Raw genomic sequence first — 22,747 nt, 5'->3', positions numbered from 1 at the left:
GAGCGGCTGCTCTCCAATTATGTATTTTTGGGCGTTTTTTGTTTTTTCTTTCCGACGTTTTTCGGCTGCTGCTGCGATCTAAATCTGTTCAGCGCTCTCCGCCTGAAAGAACCAAAACAAACGGAAGTGTGCGACCTAACCACACACACACACACACACACACACACACACACACACACACACACACACACACACACACACACACACGCCACTCAGCAAAAGTCCTCGAGGCCTAAACTGGCCACATCTAATTATAGCCTCTATTCCACTATTTTAAAAGAAAGGCATTCCAAAATGGATTAAACATCTTTATTTCTTTCTTTCTTTCATTTCCTTACAAGTTGAAAAACACCCTCCCTTCTTTCAAGCTGACGGATCAGCTTGATATTGAAAGTGTTAAAAAAATACCAGAAGTGAAATTGACATCTGTGACAGTCTGTCGTCTCCATTCTGCTCCTCCTTTATTCTCCTTTTCTTTTCTTTTTTTTTATTAGAGCATTAAACTAATCTCCCTTCAGTCCAACTGATCCCCCACAAAGATTTCCTGCTAAGTTATACAAGCTTGTTGTGTTTTTGTTTTTCTTCATAAATACATGGAATAAAAACCCTCCAGCATGATCAAAGTCATGTCACTTCATTCAGAGGAATTTCCCTTCATTTGCATTGGTAATAAGTGTAATTATCCCTCCCCACCTCCCCCTCACCTCCCCCCCACCTCCAACACCCCTCTGGCAGGGTTCTTCACTTGTCCTGAGACAAGCAGGCTTTTAAGACGTTAATACAAGATTAAATGTCCTCTAAATCCCAGTTGAAACACGTGTCCTGGGGCTTCAGTGTTTTAATGTGTCACTGGGCTAATCTCAGCCCCCCCACCACCCCCTACTCCCCTCCCCTCCTGAGGTTTACCATCCATCAACATGCTCCTGCTGAAATGTGATGGGTTCTTGGGGCCACCATCGGTGGCAGCATTAACATTCAGGGAAGCTTCAAGCTGCTTCACATTCATTCAAACTTTTTTACATGCGATAGAGAGGAAATTAAAAAAAGTCTTACCTCGGCCTCGGCTGCAGTGAAGAGGAAGAACTCAGAGCAGTGTGAAAGCCAGATGAGTGAAAGTCTGCGTGTGACTGAAGAAAAAAAAAAAACGAGGTGGAGACTTGACATGAGGTGGGAGGAAGAGGAGGAGGAGGAGGAGAAAGAGCATGATAAACTGTACTGCTACAGCGCTGCTTGCACTTTGCCCTCTTTTGGTCTGCAGTGTGAATAAATCCCACAGCGCCTCTTTCACAAACACAGATACAGCTGCCAATTGGGATTGTGAGCTGATTACACGGTGATCTTTAAACTTATCTGTGCTCTGTGTGATTTAATAAAAAAAAATCGACTGCAGTTTGTACCAACAAAAGACACAAAAACTGCTGTTTTTACCTCAAAAACAAATGCACTTAATCCCACTTTATATACAGTATGATTTATTATCTTATTGTGCAAACTGAGGTAAAACTTTAAAGTAATTATACTATTACTTTTTAAATGTGTATGCTATATGTTTTATTTAAAAAAAGATTATAGATCATTTCAGAATTATAGATTCAACTACACGACCCACCATGAGATTAAAGTGCTAATAATATAATTGGATTCTTCTGCTGTTTTAAATAACATTTTGTACATTTGACTTTTGGCCTAGTTGTAATGGTGCATTTGGTTCAATCAATCAAACTTTATTTAAATAGCATCTTGATGTCAGGAATAAAATAAATACACAGGGTGTTTAATTATGGATTGGGAGAGTAATAATACACATCAAGTAAAATATCAAAAATCCAGTAAGGTCACTTGTTAAATGTAAATAAAATATATAATTGACAATGATAGATGAAAAACAAGAAGATTTATTAAAACATACTTCAGAAAAATACAATAATAAAATAATAAAATTCAAGTAAATAATAAAAAAAATAGCTAACTAGTGAGATAAAATCAAAACAGTCAAAATTATATATAATTTTTTTTTTAATCCTAATACACAATACAAACTGAGTATCTTTCAGTAAAAAAATAAATGTTCTATCAAAAAATAAACTTCCCTTTTCAGGAATTATTGGTCGCCGGTGTGACACAGTCTTTATACCACTAGGTGGCGCCATAAGATGAGTTACACGTCATCCTGTGTTCACTGTACTGTACGAAATGTTTAAATAAATATCATAATTAGTTTAATTATATAAATTTGTGTATGAATTTGAGGTCATGAACTCGATCAACAACACATTTTTAGTGTGGAAACTTAACTTTATGAGACAGATAACTGAAGTGCTGTAACTGCAGTCTGTGTTGCCTTCATGGCTCATTTAAACTCGTGGAATCCACGTGCTTCTGTGGGCGAAGGACCATTAAATCGATGTTATCTTATCTGTCTTTTATTCTTTAAACAATATGAAGATAGATCACAACACTGCCCACCAAACTAAAAAAAGAGATCAAACTGATAATAAACAGTCCAAATCCCGAATATATTGAATTTATCAACACAGTCGTCTAAAAAAACAAACAGCAAACACTAATAATTGGAGATGTACAAACATTTTTGTTTTTGTTTTTGTTCCATAAAACTGACTTCACAGATTAATAATATTCAAATCAGCCTGGTTGTTGACGTTTGAAGATGTAACAGAGCTTTCCCCCTCGTCTCTTCCTATGAAACAGACACTGGGGGAAACGATTCGGTACTTTCCCGGTTACTTTACGTAACGTTCAGAGGGCGCATTCGTTTGCCGGTTTATGAAAAAAAAAATTCCGAGCCTTGTGAAGGCACGTGAACGCGTCATAATTGATATCCAATGAGGCCCCGCCCTGTCCGCCGTGCTGCCGCTGACCGACACTCTTCTTCGGGCTGTACAGACGCAGAGAGTCGCGCCTTTCCTCCGCGTTTAGCTTCCATGGCGACCAGCTAAGGAAAAGGCGGGTTGGGTTTTTTTTTTTTTTTTTCTTTTTTTCTTTTTTTTCCCCCTCTCGCGTCGACCGAGCCGGTGAGCTCCCGCGAAGAGAGCTTCCCGGGCCGTCCGGTGAAATGGGGTGATGTCGGCGGGGACGACGACTCTTCGGACGAACTGCGCAGCGCCGTAGCATGCTAAGCTAACGCGGAGCTAACGGCTGCGGAGCTAACGCGGTTCGTGCTAACCAACCGGCGAGCTAACGGGATGGAAAGGGCGAAAGAAAACGGGTGCGGGGAGCTCTCGGTTCCTCCGACACCGCACGGGATACCGGACTTTGTCGGTGACGGTAGCGCCGCGAAACCGAGCGGATTATCGGCTCCGCCCGCCGGAAAGAGACCCTCTATCGGGGAGGATGACGGCGCGGAGGCGAAGCTGTTCGGGAAGGGACCGGCCGCCACCTCCCTTCTCCAGATCGCGATCCGGAACGGGATCTACCAGAACCAGGTCGCCAACGCGATCGGCGGGGCGGCCAAGAATATGAACTCGCCCGCCGGGAAAACAGCCAACATTTACAGCCTGACATCGGTGAACAGCAGCGCCTCGGTGAACTCTCTGCTGAGCCGGAGGCGGCACCGACACAAGAGGAACCTGTCTCTGGGGGCTCCGCCGACCGCAGGCTCGCCCGGCGCGTCCGCCTCCGAGGCGGCCAGCCCCGCTCCCACCGCCTCGCCCCTGAGCACACTCAGCCTGGACAGGAAGACCTTCCTCCGGCAGAAGCAGTCGAAGCAGCTCCAGGCCTCCGATAAAACGTGGGTGAGATCGGACCCGAGGCGCGGCTGCGTTCACGTCCACGACTGGCTGACGCCCTCCTACCCGCGGCCGGTGCTGTGTACCGCGGACACCACCGCTAAAGAGGTCGCCGGTAAACTGGAGGGCTGCAAAGCCGGAGCTGTGGTGAAAATCACCTGCAAACCCGCTGCTCTGGTCGACCTGAATGATGCGTGTAAAGACAGGAACGGATATGCTGATGACATTCAAAGTGTGGAGGTCAAAACTCTGAAAGCAGAAGAAGATGGAAACACAAAACTGAGTTTCACGGACGCTAAATTACCTCCCGACTCGCTGCACGATGATCAGCCTGCCAGCAACTCTTCCTCCGAGGTCTACCTGAGCGACATCGGCGTGGACCTGAGCCTGAGTGTGGCCGACTGCTACGGAGTCTACTCGGGTTCGGATCTGGAGAGCAGCACCTGCGAGGACTTCAGCCCGGGTGGACCCAGGAGCACCGAGCACCGGGACTCCCTCAGCGACGGGCCGGGGTTGGGCACCGACTCCTCCGTGCTGAGCCCGGACTGTGACAGCGCCACGGAGGGACCCGGGTTCGAGAGCTCCTCCGACGAAGTGGAGCTCACCTCCTCCCCGACGCATTCGACCGGCAGCTCCGCCGCAGACGCCTCCAACCGGGCGGCGACGCCGGACGACGGCGCCGTCGACAACGCAGAGACCCCCGCGTTAACCGACCCTCCCTCCAAAGTGTCCAGCAGCTCTCAGACTCGCCCGCTGACCAGCCAAGCGTCCGTCCCGGCTGACCCGGAGGACCCCGGGGGCGGCGGAGGATGGCCCGAGCCGCCCGTCAACGCCAGCCCGACCCCGGCCCTCTTCATCCAACTGCACGGCGGAGCCGTGCGGCGCCTCGGGGACGACGAGAGGCCTCTGCAGATCCTCAACGAGTACCTCGCCAATCTGGGCTTCCAGGACGCGTGGAGGCTGCAGGAGGAGGGCATGAACCCAGAAATTGGCTGCCTGATACGCTTCTACTTTGGTGAGTGTTTTCGTGGAGAAAAGATCAAATTCTATATTCGGTCAGAAAAACAAACGAACTTGTACTTATGTTTTCGTTTCTGTTTTTATGTTAAAAATTGATCCCAGGGTTTTATTCCGATATTTCGCTCCATCATTGTTCTCAGAGTACCGCGACCTCCCGTCATTGTTTCGGTCGGTCGGGCTGTCAAAACCAGTTTTCAATTGTTCCCGCCGGCACAATGGCCCGTGTTGTTGCCTGTAAACCCGCTCTGTGTGTGTGTGTGTGTGTGTGTGTGTGTGTGTGTGTGTGTGTGTGTGTGTGTGTGTGTGTGTGTGTGTGGAGACACATCTGGAGGTAACAGGTGTGCTCTTTTCAGCACAGCCAAAAAAAATCCAGAGGCATCATAGATGCTGTTCTTGTTCCACTCGTGTTGTTGTTGTTGTTGTTGTTGTTAGTGATAATGATCCTGTTTTGCTGACAAGTAGGGTAAGAGGATGGGGAGGGAAAAAACAGCCATGATCTCTTCCAGGATTAACACCACTGGATGTTGTTTTTTTGACCTTGTTTTTCTTTATTTTTGTGCACCGTCAGCAGAGATAGTGGGAGATAATGAACCCATTTAAAGTGTTTAAAGTCCTGAAACAACAATAAATAGACCGTAACACAACTTATTACCAACCTGGAGAAGGACGAACCCCCTCCCCCCCCATCCCTCCCTCTTCCCCCCCTCCCCACACATACAGAGAAAGAAAGAACAAAGCATGAAGTAAGAGTTATTCACCCCCCCCCCCCTCTCCCGAAAGCAGGAAGGGCCCCTTCCAGATACTTGCAGACACACATCCAGCTGTGAAACCAGCAGTGAGAGTTGTGTGTGTGTGTGTGTGTGTGTGTGTGTGTGTGTGTGTGCTGACAGTAAGAGAACAGTGACCTTCGTGGAGAACTCAGATTTCACCTCCTCAGTGTTTGGGATCTCTGAGACGGTCGCAGCAGCTGCAGCTGCAGCAGCTCCTCTGCAGCCTGAAACCGCAGCAGCAGCCCAGAGGTCGCTGCAGTTCCTCCGCAAGGTCGAAGCTCGTCCCATACTTGCGGACAACAAAAGTTTCAAAAGCTGCTGCTGAGAGCCATTGGATGAGATGTGTGATGCATTCAGGGACAGTTGTAGCGCGTGCAGGGCGTGGTCCCTCCTCTCCCCCCCTCCATCCCCGCCGGCTGCCTGATGAGAGACAGGATGTTCCCCATTCACAGAAATACATGGAAGGAAAGGGCATGTATGTATGTGTGTGTGTTAACACCACCCAGGGAAGGGTGGATGCACACAACACACATTCCACCTTATTGTTTAGTGTAAAACACAGTGTGTGTGTGTGTGTGTGTGTGTGTGTGTGTGTGTGTGTGTGTGTCAAAATGTTTTAAAAACAACAAAAACAAGTTTGTCCAGAAACAGATTGAATTTAAAAAAATGCCAAATATTTAGTGTTTCCACTTTCGACCGGGCGACTTTTTACTGCTTTTCTTGGTCGGTTACAAAAGTAAGAAGCAAAACAAACATTTAATCTTTTAAGTAAATATTTTTTTGACATTTTATAGAAAAACTGATGAATTGATTTATCAGCAGACTGCGTGATTCATGTAAATTCTAGTCAGACACCATACGAATATTGTAATTAATATTATATTCAGGAAATCGTGTAGCTTTTTAAATCCTTTTCGTCTTTTCCTGACTTTCGAGAGAAAATCCAGATTTTTATTGTAGATTCTGGTTAAAAATCAGTAAAGTCAGATTCAACAAACCACCAAAAGTCTGAATGTCAGTTTGCTGAAAAGGTTTGTGTTTGAGTTTTGATGACTTTTTTTTACTTTGAGAAATACAAAACCTGATTTTCTGCAAAAAAAAATAAAAAAAAAGTTTTTTTTTTATTTTTTTTATTTTTTTATAAATAACACAAAGGAAACTTAAAACTGATTTTGAACTGGACTCTGCGCTGCGGTCGGTAAATCGCTCGGCGACGTGTGAAACCTCGGCGACGTGTGAAACGTCTTCTGGACGAGGCAGCGGGAGAATCGAGGGGTTGTAAGACGTTACGTAACAAGCTAATCTGATTTCAGACTCTTCATGTGTGCCTCGCCTTGTTCCTGTGTGTGTGTGTGTGTGTGTGTGTGTGTGTGTGTGTGTGTGTGTGTGTGTGTGTGCTCATCACTCCTGAGCGGCTGCTCTCTCCGGCCGCCCGCCGGCTGATTTAACTACCGTTCCCTTACGTAACCACCCGGCTCTGTTCTGTCTGGAGGAGAAAACCGGTTCACAAAAAAAAAATCCCCACACAAGCGAGCTAAAAACAAATACACCTCCGTCTCTGTTTCACTCTCGTGTGTGTTTGTTTTCCCTCCCCCTCCCCCTCTCTCCTCCCCCCACCACCACCCGTGCAGGTAAGCCCCGCAGCGTGGGCGGCTCGGAGCGCGTGCAGCTCTCCGGCGTGTTCAACGTGCGGAAGGGGAAGCTGGCGCTGCCGGTGAACCGCTGGTCCAGGCGGCAGGTGACGCTGAGCGGGACCTGCCTCATCGTCTCCTCCGTCAAATACGCCCACACCGGCAAGATGCACATCCTGCCACTCATCGGAGGAAAGGTACGAATACAAAAAAAACCAAAAAAAAAACGGGTCGTTCTCTTTTTTTAAATTTGGGCTTTAGGACAGGATTCGTGCCGGACGGGCGTTTTTCAAAATAAAAGCACACTAACCGGCGCTCCCGGCTGCAGGTGGAGGAGGTGAGGAGGCACAGCCACTGCCTGGCCTTCAGCTCCGCCGGCCCCCAGAGTCAGACCTACTACGTCAGCTACGACTCGTACACGGAGCACCTGCGCTGGCACCGGACCGCCTCCAAGGTACTCGTTAGCTTCAATCTGGTTTGTCAGGTTTTATTTTTCTTAATCCTTCTTTTTCCTCGTCTGCTTTGAGGGTTTAAATCACAAGTTGGTTTCTGGTACTTTTGTGTTTTTATACTCTTTTCTGCTGAAGTAAAACTTTAAAGTTTCCAGCTCGTTACAGAAAGAGAAAATGTGGATTTTGTCCTCTATGACTTGATGTTTCTGCTGCTTCAGGCAATTTGAATTTCAGATTCAGATTTCAGGCACAAAAACAGCTTTAATTTCACCATTTAAATGCAAATAGTCTCTAAAAAGAAGTCGATATGGATCCTGATGTTTGTTTTAAAATCATCGTTGTCATGTCCGTCTCAGATCGCCTCCCAGAGGGTGAACTCGGTCGACCTGTCCTGCTGCAGCCTGGAGGAACTGCCTGCTCAGCTGTTTTACAGCCAGGACCTGACACACCTCAACCTCAAAAACAACTTCCTGTCCCCGCACAAAGGCGTTCCAGCACTCACCAGGTGAGCTCCTGTCATCCTACACACACACACACACACACACACACACACACACACACACACACACGTCCCATCGGTGGATTTTTACTGTCTCGTGCTCTAAAGAGGAAGCGGCTTTATAAAATTACAGATGACGTGTGTGTGTGTGTGTGTGTGTGTGTGTGTGTGTGTGTGTGTGTGTGTAGGATGACAGATTTGACGTGACATCTTTCAGGAATCTCGTCCCCGTGTTTCTTTCTTTTCTTTCATCTTTCCGCTCCCTCGAGAAAAGCTGACATTTATCCGACCGAAAAAAAAAAAAAAAAAAAATCCGGAGTCTTCAGAGTCGGTTAAATTTATAAAAACGCCTCCCGTCGGAGGACGAGACGACGAGCCGTCAAAGTTAGCAGGTCTTAAAGTCTTAAAAAGCTCTGAGTCAGTTCACTGAAAGGTTAGAGAAGGTATTAAAAGAAAAAGAAGCTTTAGCTATGATTTAAACATGAGTTATGATTGAAAGATATCTGTGAAATTCTCTCCTCCGATATTTACTCTGCTGGTTTTTGAGGTGACGGTGAAGGACGACAGTTTCTACGTGGTGGAAGTTTAAACTTAACTCATCTACATGCCGCCATTGTTCTCCGACATAAACACATGTTGGGGAGGAATGTGGTTTCTTCCCTCCTTGACGTTTGTCCGGTTCTGGACCTCTTTTTCATCCCCGACCTCTTCTTGACCTGAGAACTCTCCTCTCCTCTCCTCTCCTCTCCTCTCCTCTCCTCTCCTCTCCTCTCCTCTCCTCTCCTTGACCTGAGAACGCTCCTCTCCTCTCCTCTCCTCTCCTCTCCTCTCCTCTCCTCTCCTTGTCCTCTCCTCCTCCTCTCCTCCTTCTTCTCCTCTCCTCCTCCTCTCCTCCTTCTTCTCCTCTCCTCTCCTCTCCTCTCCTCTCCTCTCCTCTCCTCTCCTCTCCTCTCCTTTCCTCTCCTCCTCCTCTCCTCCTTCTTCTCCTCTCCTCTCCTCTCCTCCTCCTGTCCTCTCCTCCTCCTTCTTCTCCTCTCCTCTCCTCTCCTCTCCTCTCCTCTCCCCTCCTTCTCCTCTCCTCTCCTCTCCTCCTCCTCTCCTCTCCTCTCCTCTCCTTGTCCTCTCCTCCTCCTTCTTCTCCTCTCCTCTCCTCTCCTCCTCCTGTCCTCTCCTCCTCCTCTCCTCCTTCTTCTCCTCTCCTCTCCTCTCCTCTCCTCTCCTCTCCTCTCCTCTCCTCTCCTCTCCTCTCCTTGTCCTCTCCTCCTCCTCTCCTCCTTCTTCTCCTCTCCTCTCCTCTCCTCTCCTCCTCCACAGATTTCCCGTGTTGCGTAACCAAAACAAAAGTTTCTCTGCAGTCTTTTGTGTTTGTCGGAGGAAACTTCTGATTACAGCAGAGATGAATGTGTTTGTGCCTCTTTGTCTCCCCCCGTCCTCCTCCTCCTCCCTCCCTCCCCCTCCCTCCTCCTCCCTCTGCTCCTCTTCAGGTTCTGTAAGCTGAGAAGTCTCAGCCTGTCCAATAACGCTCTGTGTGAGTTTCCTCTGGCGCTGTGCGACATCGCCTCTCTCACCGAGCTCAACCTCTCCGGGAACCGCCTCTCGTCTCTGCCCGCCGACGTCGGAACGATGAACAAGTAAGTGAGACGACGACGACGATGATGATGATGATGATGAAGAGCGTCTCCTCGTGCGGCCGCATCGCTGCGGATGAAATCCTTCCTCTCTGGCTGCGCACCAGACTTCTGGTCCTGAACGCTGCAGAGGGTTTTTTGTGCAAGTGGTCGTAGTGCCGAGTCATGCTGACGCGGGGAAACGCTCGGGTCAAAACGCTCCGTCACCGTTTCCACTCGTCTGAAAGCTTTTCATCCTCCGTCACAAGGTTGTTAATAAGAATCATAAAAACTCCCTTTTAAAAAAATAAATAAAGTACTTTTAAACCAAAGATATTTTTCCACACAAAGAACTGTAAACAGTTTCAGTTCACAGCCTCGAGCAGGAAGACACATTTTCTTTTCAATGGATATATTCACTATTTTTTAAAGGAAGTTACGATACAGAAAGTCACAAGTTTATTTTATTTTATTTAATTTTTTACTTTTGAAGATTATGTTTCAACCATAAACCCACAACCTCAGTGTGTCTTTTGGTCTCAGTTCATCACGTGCACATTTAATATCTCAATAGGTCACCCAAAATTATTAAAACTTTACGATTCTCAATACCAAATAAAAATCAATCAAATTTAAAAATCTTTGTACCAGATTTAGCAACGAGCTCATTTCCATCTGCGGTCTAAAAACGATATGAAAATATTACAGAGATATATCCAAACTTACAAAGTTGTCAGATGATAAAAGGGTTTGAATCCTTTTTTTTAATTTTTTTTTTTACATCACGGGAGAAGATGTGTAAATCTGCCGTTGACCTTCCTCTCCTTCGTCGCAGCCTGCAGACGCTCCTCCTGGACGGGAACCTCCTGGCCCGGCTGCCGGTGGAGCTGGGCTCCCTGGAGGGCCTCACCTACCTGGGCTTGTCCTTCAACTGCTTCAGCTGCGTGCCGCCCGTCCTGGAGAAGCTGCGAGGCGTGGAGAGACTCTGCCTGGCGGGGAACCAGCTCTCCGTCCTGGACGTCGCCGGCCTGCAGTGGCTGCCGGCGCGATACGTCGATCTCAGGTGAGAATCGTCTTTTCAGATATTTTTATCGAAGCAACTTTTCCCCCCCGAGATGCTGCAGGAGGAAGATTCTCTGCACGCTTTCTTTTTTTTCTTCTTTTTTTGCTTCCAGTGGACCAGTCTAGACTTTTTTCTGTCTTTCAATGGTCCCGACACACTTCACAGACAAAGAAAACAACATAACATACAAATATCAAGGAATAATTAGACGACGAGAGAGTAAACAGACACAGAGGAGGTAAACAACTCGAGTAACTACACGAAGTGATTTATCACCTCGGCTCCTTTTTTTTATAGATTTCATTTGTAAAAAAGAAAGAAGGAGGAAAATCTTTTACTGTTTTTTAGATATTCTAAACTGAACATTTACTTTTTTTTTAATCACATTAATTGATAATAAAAACAATCTTCTTTTTTTTTTTGCACGTCCTCTTTAACACGCTCACATTTCCGCGTCCTGACCGACAGACCGTACGTCTCTTTTCCTTTTTCTGTCCTACCAGGCTGAACCGGCTTCAGAGGGTGACGGCGGCGGCGGCGGGGGCGGAGCCGCTGGTCCACATCGTCCAGCTGGACCTGAGGGACGCCGGTCTCCGGGAGCTGGACGTCCGCTCCCTCTTCAAGCTGGAGCTCCTGCGCTGCGACAGGAACGTTCTGTCCCTCCTCCGGGTCGCCGGCCACGCCCTCAAGAGCCTGCACGCCGCCCACAACGAGCTGAAGCAGCTGGAGGTGCAGCCGGCGCCGGAGAGTCTCACCGTCCTGGATCTGTCCTGGTACGATCACTTCGCTGTCCTAGTTACGGCGTAGGAGAACGGAGCGCTCCGAGCTGACTCTCTGTTTGTTCGTTGTCTCAAAGGAACAAACTGGCCGGCGTCCCCGACTGGGTGTTGGAGAGCAGCCGGCTGGAGGAGCTGGACATCAACCACAACTGTGTCACCGAGCTGCCGCTACGGTGAGCAACACACACACACACACAATTTATTTGACTCTATTCAAACTCTAAAGTTTCACACACACCTGCATGTGAGGCGTTCAGGGGTTCCCTGTAATTTACAAAAAAACGTGGTCAGCGCACATGCCTGATGAAAAGTGTGTGTGTGTGTGTGTGTGTGTGTGTGTGTGTGCGCGCGCGTGTCCAGCTGCAGGCTGCTTGAAGCACGAAATGTAATTAAATTAACGCGAACCAGATTTGAGGATGTCTTAAACTATACCGTAACTTTCATCTTATTTTTTTTTGTTTTTTTTACTTTCTTAATGTTTTAATCACCGTTTTTAATTGTTTTTAAACATCCTTTTTCTTTTGCCTGATGTTTTGATGCTTTTAATGGTTTTACGTGAAGCACTTTGTTGAATTGTGCTCTACAAATCTCGAGGTTAAGAACTTTTTCTCTCTCCGGTCCTCCGTGATTTTAAAATCCAGCACGAGGTCAAATTTACTGAACCTCGGCGTTGAAGCCGAGGGGCGTCCGGGTCCTCGGCGGCCCCGTCGGGGTGAAGCGGAGTTCACAGTGTTTGTTTGCGTGGCAGGCTGCTGTCCAGCGGGAGTCTGAGGAAGCTGCTGGCGGGCTGGAACGACGTGTCCCGGCTGGCCGAGCGGCTGGAGAGGTCGCAGCTGGAAGTCCTGGACCTCCAACACAACCACCTGCAGGAGCTCCCGCACAACCTCTTCATCAAAGCTCAGAGGTGCACACATGACGCCGTGCTTTTTCTTCTGTCTTGACATCTTTCCCACCATTAAGTACTAAGCTTGCGCCCTCTGCTGGTGACTCCCCGCCAACAGCTTACGCTACCTGAATGTGTCGGCCAACAAGCTGGAGAACCTGCCGGCGGCCGGCCCGTCGGAGGACGCCGTCAGCGGCCTGGAGGAGCTCTACGCCACCAACAACGGGCTGACGGACCGCTGCATCCCGCTGCTGACGGGACACGGGCGCCTGAAGGTGCTTCACCTCGCCTACAACCAGCTGCAGACCTTCACCGCCAGGTGAGACGCCGCTGAGACACGTCCTGCTGTTCATCGCCTCCCCTTTTACAACAGAGTATCAGACTTCTGATTTAAATGCGTTCAAAGACAGGAAAGTGTCGGTTTCAACTGGAATCACAGAGGAGCAGTTGTATTGTGCGTGAATATTTGTCCATACTCGCATATAGTCAGTCTCCCCTTCTGCTCCTTGACCTTTGACCCCCAAAATATAATCGCTTCATCCTTGAGTCCGAGTGAACGTTTGTGCCAAATTTGAAGAAGGTCCCTCCAGGTGTTCCTGAGATATCATGTTCACAAGAAAAGGTAAAGCTGAATCTCCTCGTCCTCCTCCTGCAGTAAACTGGCCCGTCTGGACCAGCTGGAGGAGTTGGACCTGAGCGGTAACCGGCTGCGATCGGTTCCGACCACCGTTCTGAACTGCCAGCGGCTGCACACGCTGTCGGCTCACTCCAACTGTATCACGGCGCTGCCAGAGGTGCTGCAGCTGCCCGAGATCAAGGTGAGTCAGCGTTTATCTGGAGACACACACACACACACACACACACACTCTCACACTCACACTCACACACACACACACACACACACTCTCACACTCACACACACACACACACACACACACACACACACACACACACACACACACACACACACTCACTCTTTGGACAAATCACGAAATCCTTTAGTAATCTCCCAGCGACTCTCTAATCTCTTCTCAACCCAAAGTGTGTGTGTGTGTGTGTGTGAGAGTGTGTGTGTGTGTGTGTGTATGAGAGTGTGTGTGTGTGTGTGAGTGTGAGTGTGTGTGTGTGTGTGTGTGTGTGTGAGTGTGTGTGTGTGTGTGTGTGTGTGTGTGTGTGTGTGTGTGTGAGTGTGTGAGTGTGTGTGTGTGTGTGTGTGTGTGTGTGTGTGTGTGTGTGTGTGTGTGTGAGTGTGTGTGTGTGTGTGTGTGTGTGTGTGTGTGTGTGTCTCAGATGGATTATTGTGATTTCTTCCTCGTTGGTTGAGGAAAGTGTACCGAACTTTACCATTTAAAAAAAATGTGTTTACATGACTGTAATTATTTTTCCATTATCGTTTACATTAATCTGAATTTTGTGTGAAATGAGTATTTTTATGTCCTTAGTTGTGATTTTTTTTGTGTGTTAAATAGTTGTTTTTATTTTTCAGTGCGTTGATCTGAGCTGCAACGAGCTGACCGAGGTGTCGCTGCCGGAGTCGCTTCCTCCGAAGCTGCAGGAGCTCGACCTCACAGGAAACCCTCGACTCAACCTGGACCACAAGAGCCTGGAGCTCCTGAAGTACGCACATCCAGCCCGGACAACAACAACACGGGAAAACCTTCTCCAAAAAAATAAATAAAAAAAGCCGTCTGATGTTTTTTTGTTGTTTTTTTTCCTCTGCAGCAACATCCGATGTTTCCGGGTTGATCCGTGTCCGTCGGCTCCGTCGGTCAGCGAGAGTCACAGAGCTCCGGCGGTTTGGAGTCACGGATACACCGAAGCCTCCGGAGTCAAAAACAAGTCAGTTTACAAACAAACAGATTCAGTCGTTACACCGTTGAAATAAAGTAATATGTTTATTTTAGTTTTTTATCCTAAACTGCTGAAAACTCAAATATTCAGATTTAATCTTTACAACGTTTTTCTAAGTGTTGGATTTAAAACCGGTTTCAGACACGTAGATTAAATCCTCCTCTTCCTCTTTCTCCTTCTTCTCCACCCCCACCACCTCCTCCTCCTCCTCCGCCAGGCTGTGCGTAGCCGCTCTGGCTCTGGACGGGTTCTGCGGCGTCCGTGAAGCTCTCTACGGGGTTTTCGACGGCGACCGTAACGTGGAGGTGCCGTACCTGCTGCAATGCACCATGGGAGACGTGCTGGCGGAGGAGCTGCACCGCGGCCAGCGGACGGAGGACTACATGACCAACACCTTCCTCACCATGCAGAGGTAAACGCGCGCGCGGCGAGCCCCCGGGGTCTCCGCGGCAACCGGCGCACGCTCTCCTCCTGAACGCCCCTGTTGTTTCCCTCCGGCAGGAAGCTGGGCACCGCGGGTCAGAGGATGGGCGGCTCGGCGGCGCTCTGCCACATCAGACACGACCCGGTGGCGCCCGGCGAGCACGGCGGCTGCTTCACGCTGAAGGCCGCCAACGTGGGCCGGTGCCAGGCCGTGCTGTGCCGGGACGGGAAGGCCGTGCAGCTGTCCGCCGTCCACACCGTGAAGGAGGAGCCGGAGTACCAGAGGGTCCGACGGCACAACGCCGTCATCACCGAGGTAACGGAAAAGTGCCGAGTCGTGTTTCAACCGCGTAGAAAAAATGATTTAATTGGATTCGAGCTGTTTCCAGACATTTTATAGAATCAACAATTACATGATTCATTAATTGGTTCGTCTATGAAATACATTTGTAACTTTACGTTACAGTTAAAAAAATAATAATCTGAAATTACATAAAACAGCAGAAAAAAAACTCCAAAACTTTACATTTGAGAATCTGGAAGCAGCTGATGTTTCTGAAAATTAAATAACAAAGAATTATTGATTGTTTAAATTAATTTCCTGTCTGTTGACTTGGTTTAAGTCCAACAGATTAATTGATCACGTCGTGTTCTTCCGGTCTGCAGGACAACAAAGTCAGCGGCGTGACCGACTCCACCCGCATCATGGGCTTCTCCTTCCTCTGCCCGTCCGTGACGCCCCGCCCCCACGTCTCCACGGTGACGCTCACCCCGCAGGACGAGTTCTTCCTCCTGGGCAGCCGGGGACTGTGGGACACGCTGTCCCCCGGCGAGGCGGTGGAGGCGGTGAGGAACGTGCCGGACGCTCTCGCCGCCGCCAAGAAGCTGGTGACGCTGGCGCAGAGCTACGGCTGCTCCGACAGCCTGAGCGCCGTCGTGGTGCAGCTCAGCATCACCGAGGACTGCTGCTGCTTCTGCGAGCCGCCGCCGCCGCCGCCCAGCCCCGGGCCGGGCCCCCACCACGGCGCCGGCGCCGCCGCCCATCCCTACGACGGAGGAATCCCGCTGCCGCCGTCTTCGGGGACGGCGAGCGAGCTGAGCAGCGAGTTCAGCACGTCGGAGATGAGCAGCGAGGTCGGATCCACGGCGTCCTCGGAGGAGCCGGCGCCGCACGCCGAGCCGCCGGCCTCCCAGCCCAACGCCGCGGGGCGGGCCGGCGCTCGGAGGCCCGCCTGCGGGAGAGGAAGCTTCCGCCGGCAGTTCTCCGGAGCGCTGTCGGACAACGGGCTGGACAGCGAGGACGAGGAGCCGATCGCCGGCGTCTTCTCCAACGGCAGCCGCGTGGAGGTGGAGGCCGACGTCCACTGCCGGCGCCGCCACGACTGCGCTCACGCTCCGAGCAGCACCAGCAGCCCCGCCGCCGCCACGCCGCGTCATGAGCCTCCGCCGCCGGCCTTCGCCTCCCCGTCCGCCTCCCCCGTCCCCCCCGCCTCCCCCTGCCTCGGCGGGGAGGTCCGGTCGGGGACTCTGGGCCGGCGGTCCCGGGCCAACGGCTCCGTCGCCTGTCAGGGACGCAACCAGGACCTGATCGAGGAGGCGGCCGACGCCCCCGTCAGGCGGCCGGGCGGCTACTTCAACGCGCCGGCCCAGCCGGACCCCGACGACCAGCTCATCATCCCCCCGGAGCTGGAGGAGGAGGTGCGTCAGATCATCCAGCAGCAGGAGCAGCTGCAGACTCTCAGCCAGCCGGCTCACAGCTTCCAGAAACCCGCCGACTACTTCGTCACGCCGCTCTGACGCCCGCCGAGAAGAAGAACCTGAAACCTCAGAGCGTCCGGAAGCCGCTCCGCCGCCTCGCTCTCTTTTTATTACGGCTTTTTGTTACTCACTTTATTTTTTCTACTGTAAAACTCGACTCCCCGACTTTCCTGAAACGCAATGCAAATTTTTGATAACACTTCACGTCGATGAAATCGTCCCGCGGTCGTTTTATTTTTTATTTTTTTTTTACATCTTTTCATCCGAAGACGCTTTTTCTTTTCTTTTTTTATCGGAGATGCGTTCGCTGTCAGTCGGTACTTCGGCCGCTCTGCTGCTCTGTGGCCGACGGCCTTCCAGCTGCTGGAGTTAGTGAGACTGTTTAACTAACTCTTAGGAGTTTAATAGCTTCCCGGTGACCGAGTCACCGAGGCGCACTAATGTTCTCTGAGAGAAAAAGACGATTATTCCCCGACGCACGGCCGACGTTTCCGGGTTCTCGGGTTTTCGGTGCTGCGGTTTATTTACCGGCTTCGATGAATGTTCTCACAATAGTTGTTACTGACTTCTTCCCAGCAAACCCGCACAACAGAGCTACTTTTGCTATATAATAAATTAAAAGTTTTCAGAGAACCGCTGGCGTGTGCTGACTTCTTGAGGAGGTTTTATATGTTGAGATATCTGCTTCTGAAAATTACTGTGGAGATAAACGAAAAAACTAATAATCCCTAAAACCTGCCTGAGGAAGAAGCCACTTCGTTTTGGGGCAAATCTACTAATTATTTTTCTCCTTTAATAACATTTGAGAAATTTTGAATTCAGCCGACTAAAATGCAGTACGTCTTAAAATCCTGCAGAGGGCAGTAAAGTTTAATTGTGACAAAACACGGGCCATTCCAGGAAACAGGAGGACTTCAGGACTGGCAGCAGTTAATCCACATGAGTTTCCTCAAATTTAAAAGCAACAGGCAGTTACTATGGAAACTCAATGTGGAGAACCTGAACCGTTACATCACCACAATTATTAAAGTGGATTTCGTTGAGATATTTTATACACCGAGTTTAATCTAGGGCTGAAAATAATCATTTTCTTGATCTTTTTCTGTCAGTTATTTTCTAAATGAGTGAAAAGTGATTAATTAATAATTCAGGCTTTTTCACTAAAAACTGGCATATTGCTCTGTTATTATAATATTTAAATCAAAATGCCATACAAATAATAATAATCACCATGTGCTGGTAAAACAAAGCTCACTGACTTCGGTTTTGTATTAAATGAATTTTTTCACCTAAATTGCATAAAGTTTGTTTCGTCTGACTTTAAAGATCTTAAAAAAAAAAAATAAAAAAAATGTTTTTAACATTTAAGAACCGCACGACAACAACAACGAGCAGCAGCAGTTGTTGTTGTCGTCGTGCAGCAGTTGTGTTGTGGTGGTGTGTGTGTGTGTGTGTGTGTGTATATGTGTGTATATGTGTGTGTGTGGTCTATTGTGTGACAGCAGTGATGTCAGGGTTGGCAGGAAGCCCCCTGGAGGGGACAGAGGGACACCAACAGCAGGACTGGACCTCTTTTACAGAGTCGTATGTCGCCCCCTGCTGGCCTGTGGTTTAGCAATTATAATAATAAAAACAGGCTTTTAAAATAAAATCGCACTGTAGGTTTAATTTGAGAAGATAAAAATGCTGCATTATGATATAAATTTAGTTTTTAAAATATTCCAGTACACTCAGTAAAAACATTTTTTTTTAAAATCACGTTTAATATGAAACAAAAGAAATCTGTGAGGCGACACGGGAAGACAAAGAGATAAAACTAAAATTTAAACCATTTAAAAACAGTCAAAGTAAATGACGATGGCGATGAGTTTAGCTCGCAGCCACGTGGTACCCTGAGCTGTCCGTCAAACTATAGGCAGCCGTCATCATCATCATCATCATCAGACACGATTCTGCAAAAAAAAAAACGTAGACATAATTTTCATGGAACGAAGTCACGGAGCTGCTTTGACTTTTCCTCTGATTCAGAGAGGTTTGAAGCTGCTTCCAGATGTGTGATTCCAGATGTGTGATTCCAGATGTGATTCCAGACATGTGATTCCAGATGTGTGATTCCAGATGTGATTCCAGACGTGTGATTCCAGATGTGGCTCTTCAGTTAAAGTGTTTTCAATCATTCAAAAAAAAATATTGCACGAATATGCCACAGCCAAATCAGACGACATCATTTGAACTTTCATCTGTTGATGCAGAGCGAAGTGGGCGTCCGGTCGTTCGTCTCTGAGCTGCATGTTTTAACAAAGTAACGAAAAAAATACAAAATAAAATAAAATCCCACGTTGGCGTCGGAGTAAAAATGTCCCTTCGTGGTAAACGCGGTATTCGTCCACCTTCCTCACACCGAGGTGGTGGCGGCCCTCAGCGGCGCCCTCTGTGGCGGCTCCCGGTCCCGCCGCCTGTCGTCCTCCCGCCTCTTCCTCTCCTGCAGGTGGCGCCTCACCCTCCGCACGGTCTGCACGGTGAGCGCCGCGCCGACGGCGTACAGGATGGCGGTGATGAGCCCGAACAGGGCGACGCCGGCGTCCGCCCCGCTCACGTCGCAGCTCATCCAGGTGTAGCCGTTGCGGGCGTAGATCCTCTCCCGCCGCTGGCACACGTCCGTGGCGTTGACCCCGATGACGAAGTGCAGGTAGAGGCCGACGGCCGCCACGTACGCCACCGCGCCCGCCGCCTGGAACGCCAGCGCGCCCACCAGCAGCTTGCGCGGCAGCAGGTGCGCCGGCTTGTTGGCGGCGACCACGAACAGCAGCGAGAGCACGCCGAAGGTCAGGCTGAAGGGCAGGCCGCCGTAGACGCCCGGCGCCCTCATCTGGCTGTACTGCATGTCCAGGTCGCGCGCCTGCTGCAGCTCGACGCCCTGCAGGTTGAAGTTGGAGTCGATGCTGAAGCTGCCGGCCGCCGACGACAGGCCCGACGTCACCACCTGAGCCGCCACCAGGCAGATGAGCACCAGCGCGTTGGTGAGCACGGCGCAGATCAGCACGATGCCTGGAGGCCGGACATCACCGTCAGTATCGATTCATATCAAATAAAAACAATCAAAAACAAGCAGGGACGATTCATTTCATCGTATTACAAATTTAAAAAGGAAAAAAAAATCAGATAAATCACAGGTCCGGTTCGATTGGGAGGATTTCTTTGACGTGAGACCTGACAGCAGAATTTAAAAGGTCCTTCAATCTTTGTTAAGACTTTAACTTCACTTTAACACTTCTTTAAACTTGTTTTTATATTTATTAGGTGGCAGCAGTGATTATTTTTCCAGCTGTTTTAGGGAATAGTCGTCTAATCTTTTAAAACGCCGTTCAAATATTAAAAATTAATGTTCGAATGTCAAAGAAATTTACATTTTAAGTCACATAAAACTGAAAAAAAAGCTAAATCTTCACTTTGAGAAATAAGTCAAAGTAAATGTTTGTCTTGTTTTTTTTCTTGATAAATGAGAAGTAAATACACCCGAATTAGAAACCAGCTCCTGTGAGGAGTCATCAGTCATCAGGCTCCTCCCTCTGCAGACGGAGGCGTTATTAAACGTCGGAGAAACCGGTCGGTCCGGTTGTCACGAAACCGAAGTCCTCCCCCTGACCCACATACTTCCTCCGGGATCCCGACGTACCTCTCCTGGAGCAGATGTGTGTACATTTGGACTCCTGGTGCTCCACCCGAGGGGCCTCACCCCGGGGGGCCTCACCCCGGGGGTGTTTGGGAGGCTGGTCGGCGTAGTACGGAGGCCGAGAGGACGACCTGGAACACATTATATCATATTTATTATATTATATATAACTGGGAATCATTTACCTTTCATTCGTTTCTGTTTGGTTTCATTTCGAGCACAATATGACAGAAACAAAAAGAATGAATTTGTTTATCATAGACAAGTTTTTCCATTAAATTAAAATAGTGAATGATCTTAATTAAGTAAAAGTACATAAATTATAATAAAACAAAATCACGATAAGATCATTATTAAAATAATCTGAAGCGTCATTAAAGGATTAAGAGACAAAAAAAAGATTTTTTTTAAATCATTTATCAGAATTTTATCTTTTTTTTTTTTTTCATTAAAAATGACTCCAAACGATTAAATGTTCAATTAATTATGTTTTTGCCTATTTAATAGTCAATTAATCGATTACTAGTTGCTGCAGTAAATTGAGCGCACCTGTCTGAATACCGGTCATCGTGTGGCTGCCGGTGGTCTCCGTTCCTGTCCCGGGGCTCTCCGTTCCTGTCCCGGTGGTCTCCGTTCCTGTCCCGGTGGTCTCCGTTCCTGTCCCGGTGCTCTCCGTTCCTGTCCCGGTGTCCCCGGTTTGAACGGGGCGGTTGGCTCATACCTGCTGACCGAAAATAACACAGAAACGACCTTTGAACGACATAAAATAAAAAACGGTCCCAGTTACTAAAAGAAGAAACGACATGTTTAATACGATGTAAATGTCTTTTACAGATTTAATTATTATTCTTTTATTACACATTTCTGACCGGTGACGCGCGGACTTGGACCCGTGACGTATTTTACGTCAGAACGCCACAAAAACGTAAAGTAACTTAAACTACTTTATTCTCTCCAAAGACCGTTTTATGATTAAAAAAGAAAAAAGAAAGCTGACTACGTGAGCCAAGAATAAAGGTGTTGTAATGAAATGTCTGAACTTCCCGTCGAGCAGCTGGAGGAGCAGGTTTGGAGCTGCAGAGACTGAAAACAACAACACGACGCTTCAGTTTGGCTGATTGTTCTCAGATCAGCGAAAACAACGTAAATCAAACACCGACTTACTGAGAGGTCGATGGAAGCTGCTGGAAACACGACTATAACGTCATTACTGGGTCCTTTAACCGCTCTGCTGCTTGTCGTCGGCGTCCAGGTAGAAACAACTCCACCCTACAGGAGGAGGAGGAGGCGGAAGGAGGAAGGAGGAACCAGGCAGGTGAGCGCAGCGGAGCAGCGTCGCGGGTTCGAGTCCGGCTCGCTCCCAGCTCGTCTTCAATCGGCCGTCACTGACTGAGTCTATTGTCCTTTGAACATGATCCTCTATCGAGCTCTGGAGAGAACAACAAACGGACCATAATAATAATTAATATGGGATTTGGGGGAATAAAGTTTGAGGTAGAAGATTTAAAGACAAAAAAAAAACCTTACTTTTTGTATTAGTGTTTTTGTTGTTGTGGTATTTGACCTTTGATTTGGTATTAGTATGAATACCTGTGTGGCTTCCCCTTAGAGGGACTCACCTTATGACATCTAGCAATTTGGGTCACCTTTGAGTGGGAGGATTGGTGGTGCAGTGGTTAGTCTATCAGCCAGAAGGTTTGGTGTTCAAGTCCCCCTTTGTCATGACTTAAAATAAAAAATCATACTCTAGCACTTTTTGGACGACATGCTATATTATGGCTTTTGGTTAGTTTTTGAATTTATTTGTTTACAGTATATAAGAATCCATCGTTTTCTATGTGGATACACTAAAAATGTTTTGACAATAAAACATGTTGAAAAGAACCACGAACTGACAGAAACAATAACAGGCTGTGGTTAAAAAGACGTGCTAAAACTAGTATTAAATTAAATTAGATTTAACAATCTTTAATGTGATGGATGCAGGTTCTCTCATCTTTTAACGGTGTTAAAGACACAGTTACAAAAAAATAGTCCATTTAAATCTTAATTAAGTAAAAGTACATAAGGAAAATGAGCCAAAGACTCGTTACCAGCTCGTCTTCAATCGGCCGCTTTGTGCTCCGTCAGGGACGAACTGACTGAGAATCCAAAGACGCGTCTGTTTTACACTGTTGACCTTTTAACTCGAGCTGTTATTCATGAGCATCTTCTATCTCGCTGAGATTTACATGCAGCTCCCTGAAGAGGAGCCTTGTTGCCACTCAGCAGTAAATCTGCTGTCTGCTTGCAATTAACTCAACACACACACAGTTTACAGCCCACATGTTGGCTGCTTTCCTTCTTTATGTCTCATTAATTCACATTTTCTGAGTCCCAGACTCCCTGAATACGTCTGTGGTGTAAAGTTAGAGCAGCAAAGATTGTTCATGTTTTGATGTGAGGGTTAGATGGTTTTATTTGTTTTTATCAAATAGAAAACAGAATATATATATATATATATATATATATATATATATATATATATATATTGTATGGTTATATGATGTTTAATGGAAAGTCCGAGGTTTGGGTGTCTTGGTTTTTGCAAAA

The 22,747-nt window shown here is 48.0% G+C and overlaps 3 protein-coding genes across 5 annotated transcripts in view; 1 reads left to right on the top strand and 2 right to left on the bottom strand.

Moving 5' to 3' along the window:
* LOC138200354 (tensin-3-like) overlaps window positions 1-1,120 on the bottom strand; it is a 39,545-nt gene extending 38,425 nt beyond the window's left edge. Inside the window, exon 1 of the mRNA XM_069152940.1 lies at window positions 1,054-1,120. The gene's annotated coding sequence lies outside the window, so the exon portion shown is untranslated. The remainder of the gene's footprint in view (window positions 1-1,053) is intronic.
* Window positions 1,121-2,882: 1,762 nt separating this feature from the next.
* LOC138200349 (PH domain leucine-rich repeat-containing protein phosphatase 1-like) lies at window positions 2,883-17,776 on the top strand. Its single transcript, XM_069152930.1, has 16 exons — window positions 2,883-4,761; window positions 7,168-7,364; window positions 7,496-7,621; window positions 7,976-8,124; window positions 9,603-9,749; window positions 10,561-10,788; window positions 11,292-11,561; window positions 11,645-11,740; window positions 12,316-12,471; window positions 12,569-12,769; window positions 13,106-13,268; window positions 13,937-14,067; window positions 14,173-14,289; window positions 14,519-14,713; window positions 14,803-15,040; window positions 15,391-17,776. The coding sequence occupies exons 1-16, from the start codon at window positions 3,204-3,206 to the stop codon at window positions 16,519-16,521; spliced, it is 5,103 nt and encodes a 1,700-aa protein (XP_069009031.1). The 5' UTR covers window positions 2,883-3,203; the 3' UTR covers window positions 16,522-17,776.
* Window positions 17,777-18,231: 455 nt separating this feature from the next.
* LOC138200352 (MARVEL domain-containing protein 3) overlaps window positions 18,232-22,747 on the bottom strand; it is an 8,544-nt gene continuing 4,028 nt past the window's right edge. Inside the window, exons 2-5 of one of the 3 annotated variants that reach the window (XM_069152936.1) lie at window positions 21,320-21,584; window positions 20,705-21,238; window positions 20,159-20,286; window positions 18,232-19,530 (exon numbers count right to left, since the gene is read on the bottom strand). In XM_069152936.1, the coding sequence (XP_069009037.1) occupies window positions 18,878-19,530; window positions 20,159-20,286; window positions 20,705-20,874 (951 nt within the window). In that variant the 5' untranslated portion in view covers window positions 20,875-21,238; window positions 21,320-21,584 and the 3' untranslated portion in view covers window positions 18,232-18,877. The remainder of the gene's footprint in view (window positions 19,531-20,158; window positions 20,287-20,704; window positions 21,239-21,319; window positions 21,585-22,747) is intronic. The other 2 variants (XM_069152935.1, XM_069152934.1) reach the window with 2 other exon arrangements.

The sequence above is a fragment of the Embiotoca jacksoni genome, unplaced genomic scaffold (assembly GCF_022577435.1).
Source record: "Embiotoca jacksoni isolate LCO1_2020_lvr unplaced genomic scaffold, fEmbJac1.0.p SCAF_19, whole genome shotgun sequence".
Classification (NCBI taxonomy): Eukaryota; Metazoa; Chordata; class Actinopteri; family Embiotocidae; genus Embiotoca; species Embiotoca jacksoni.
Note: the sequence above shows the minus strand (reverse complement) of the source record. Positions and strands in the feature narration are given on the sequence as shown.

Bases quoted from the DNA above. Each gene is read 5' to 3' on its own strand.
- LOC138200349 (XM_069152930.1), top strand. From the start codon at position 3,204: ATGGAAAGGGCGAAAGAAAACGGGTGCGGGGAGCTCTCGGTTCCTCCG. The intron at 7,622-7,975 runs GTACTCGTTAGC...TGTCCGTCTCAG, and splicing joins GGCACCGGACCGCCTCCAAG to ATCGCCTCCCAGAGGGTGAA. The intron at 14,068-14,172 runs GTACGCACATCC...TTTCCTCTGCAG, and splicing joins AAGAGCCTGGAGCTCCTGAA to CAACATCCGATGTTTCCGGG.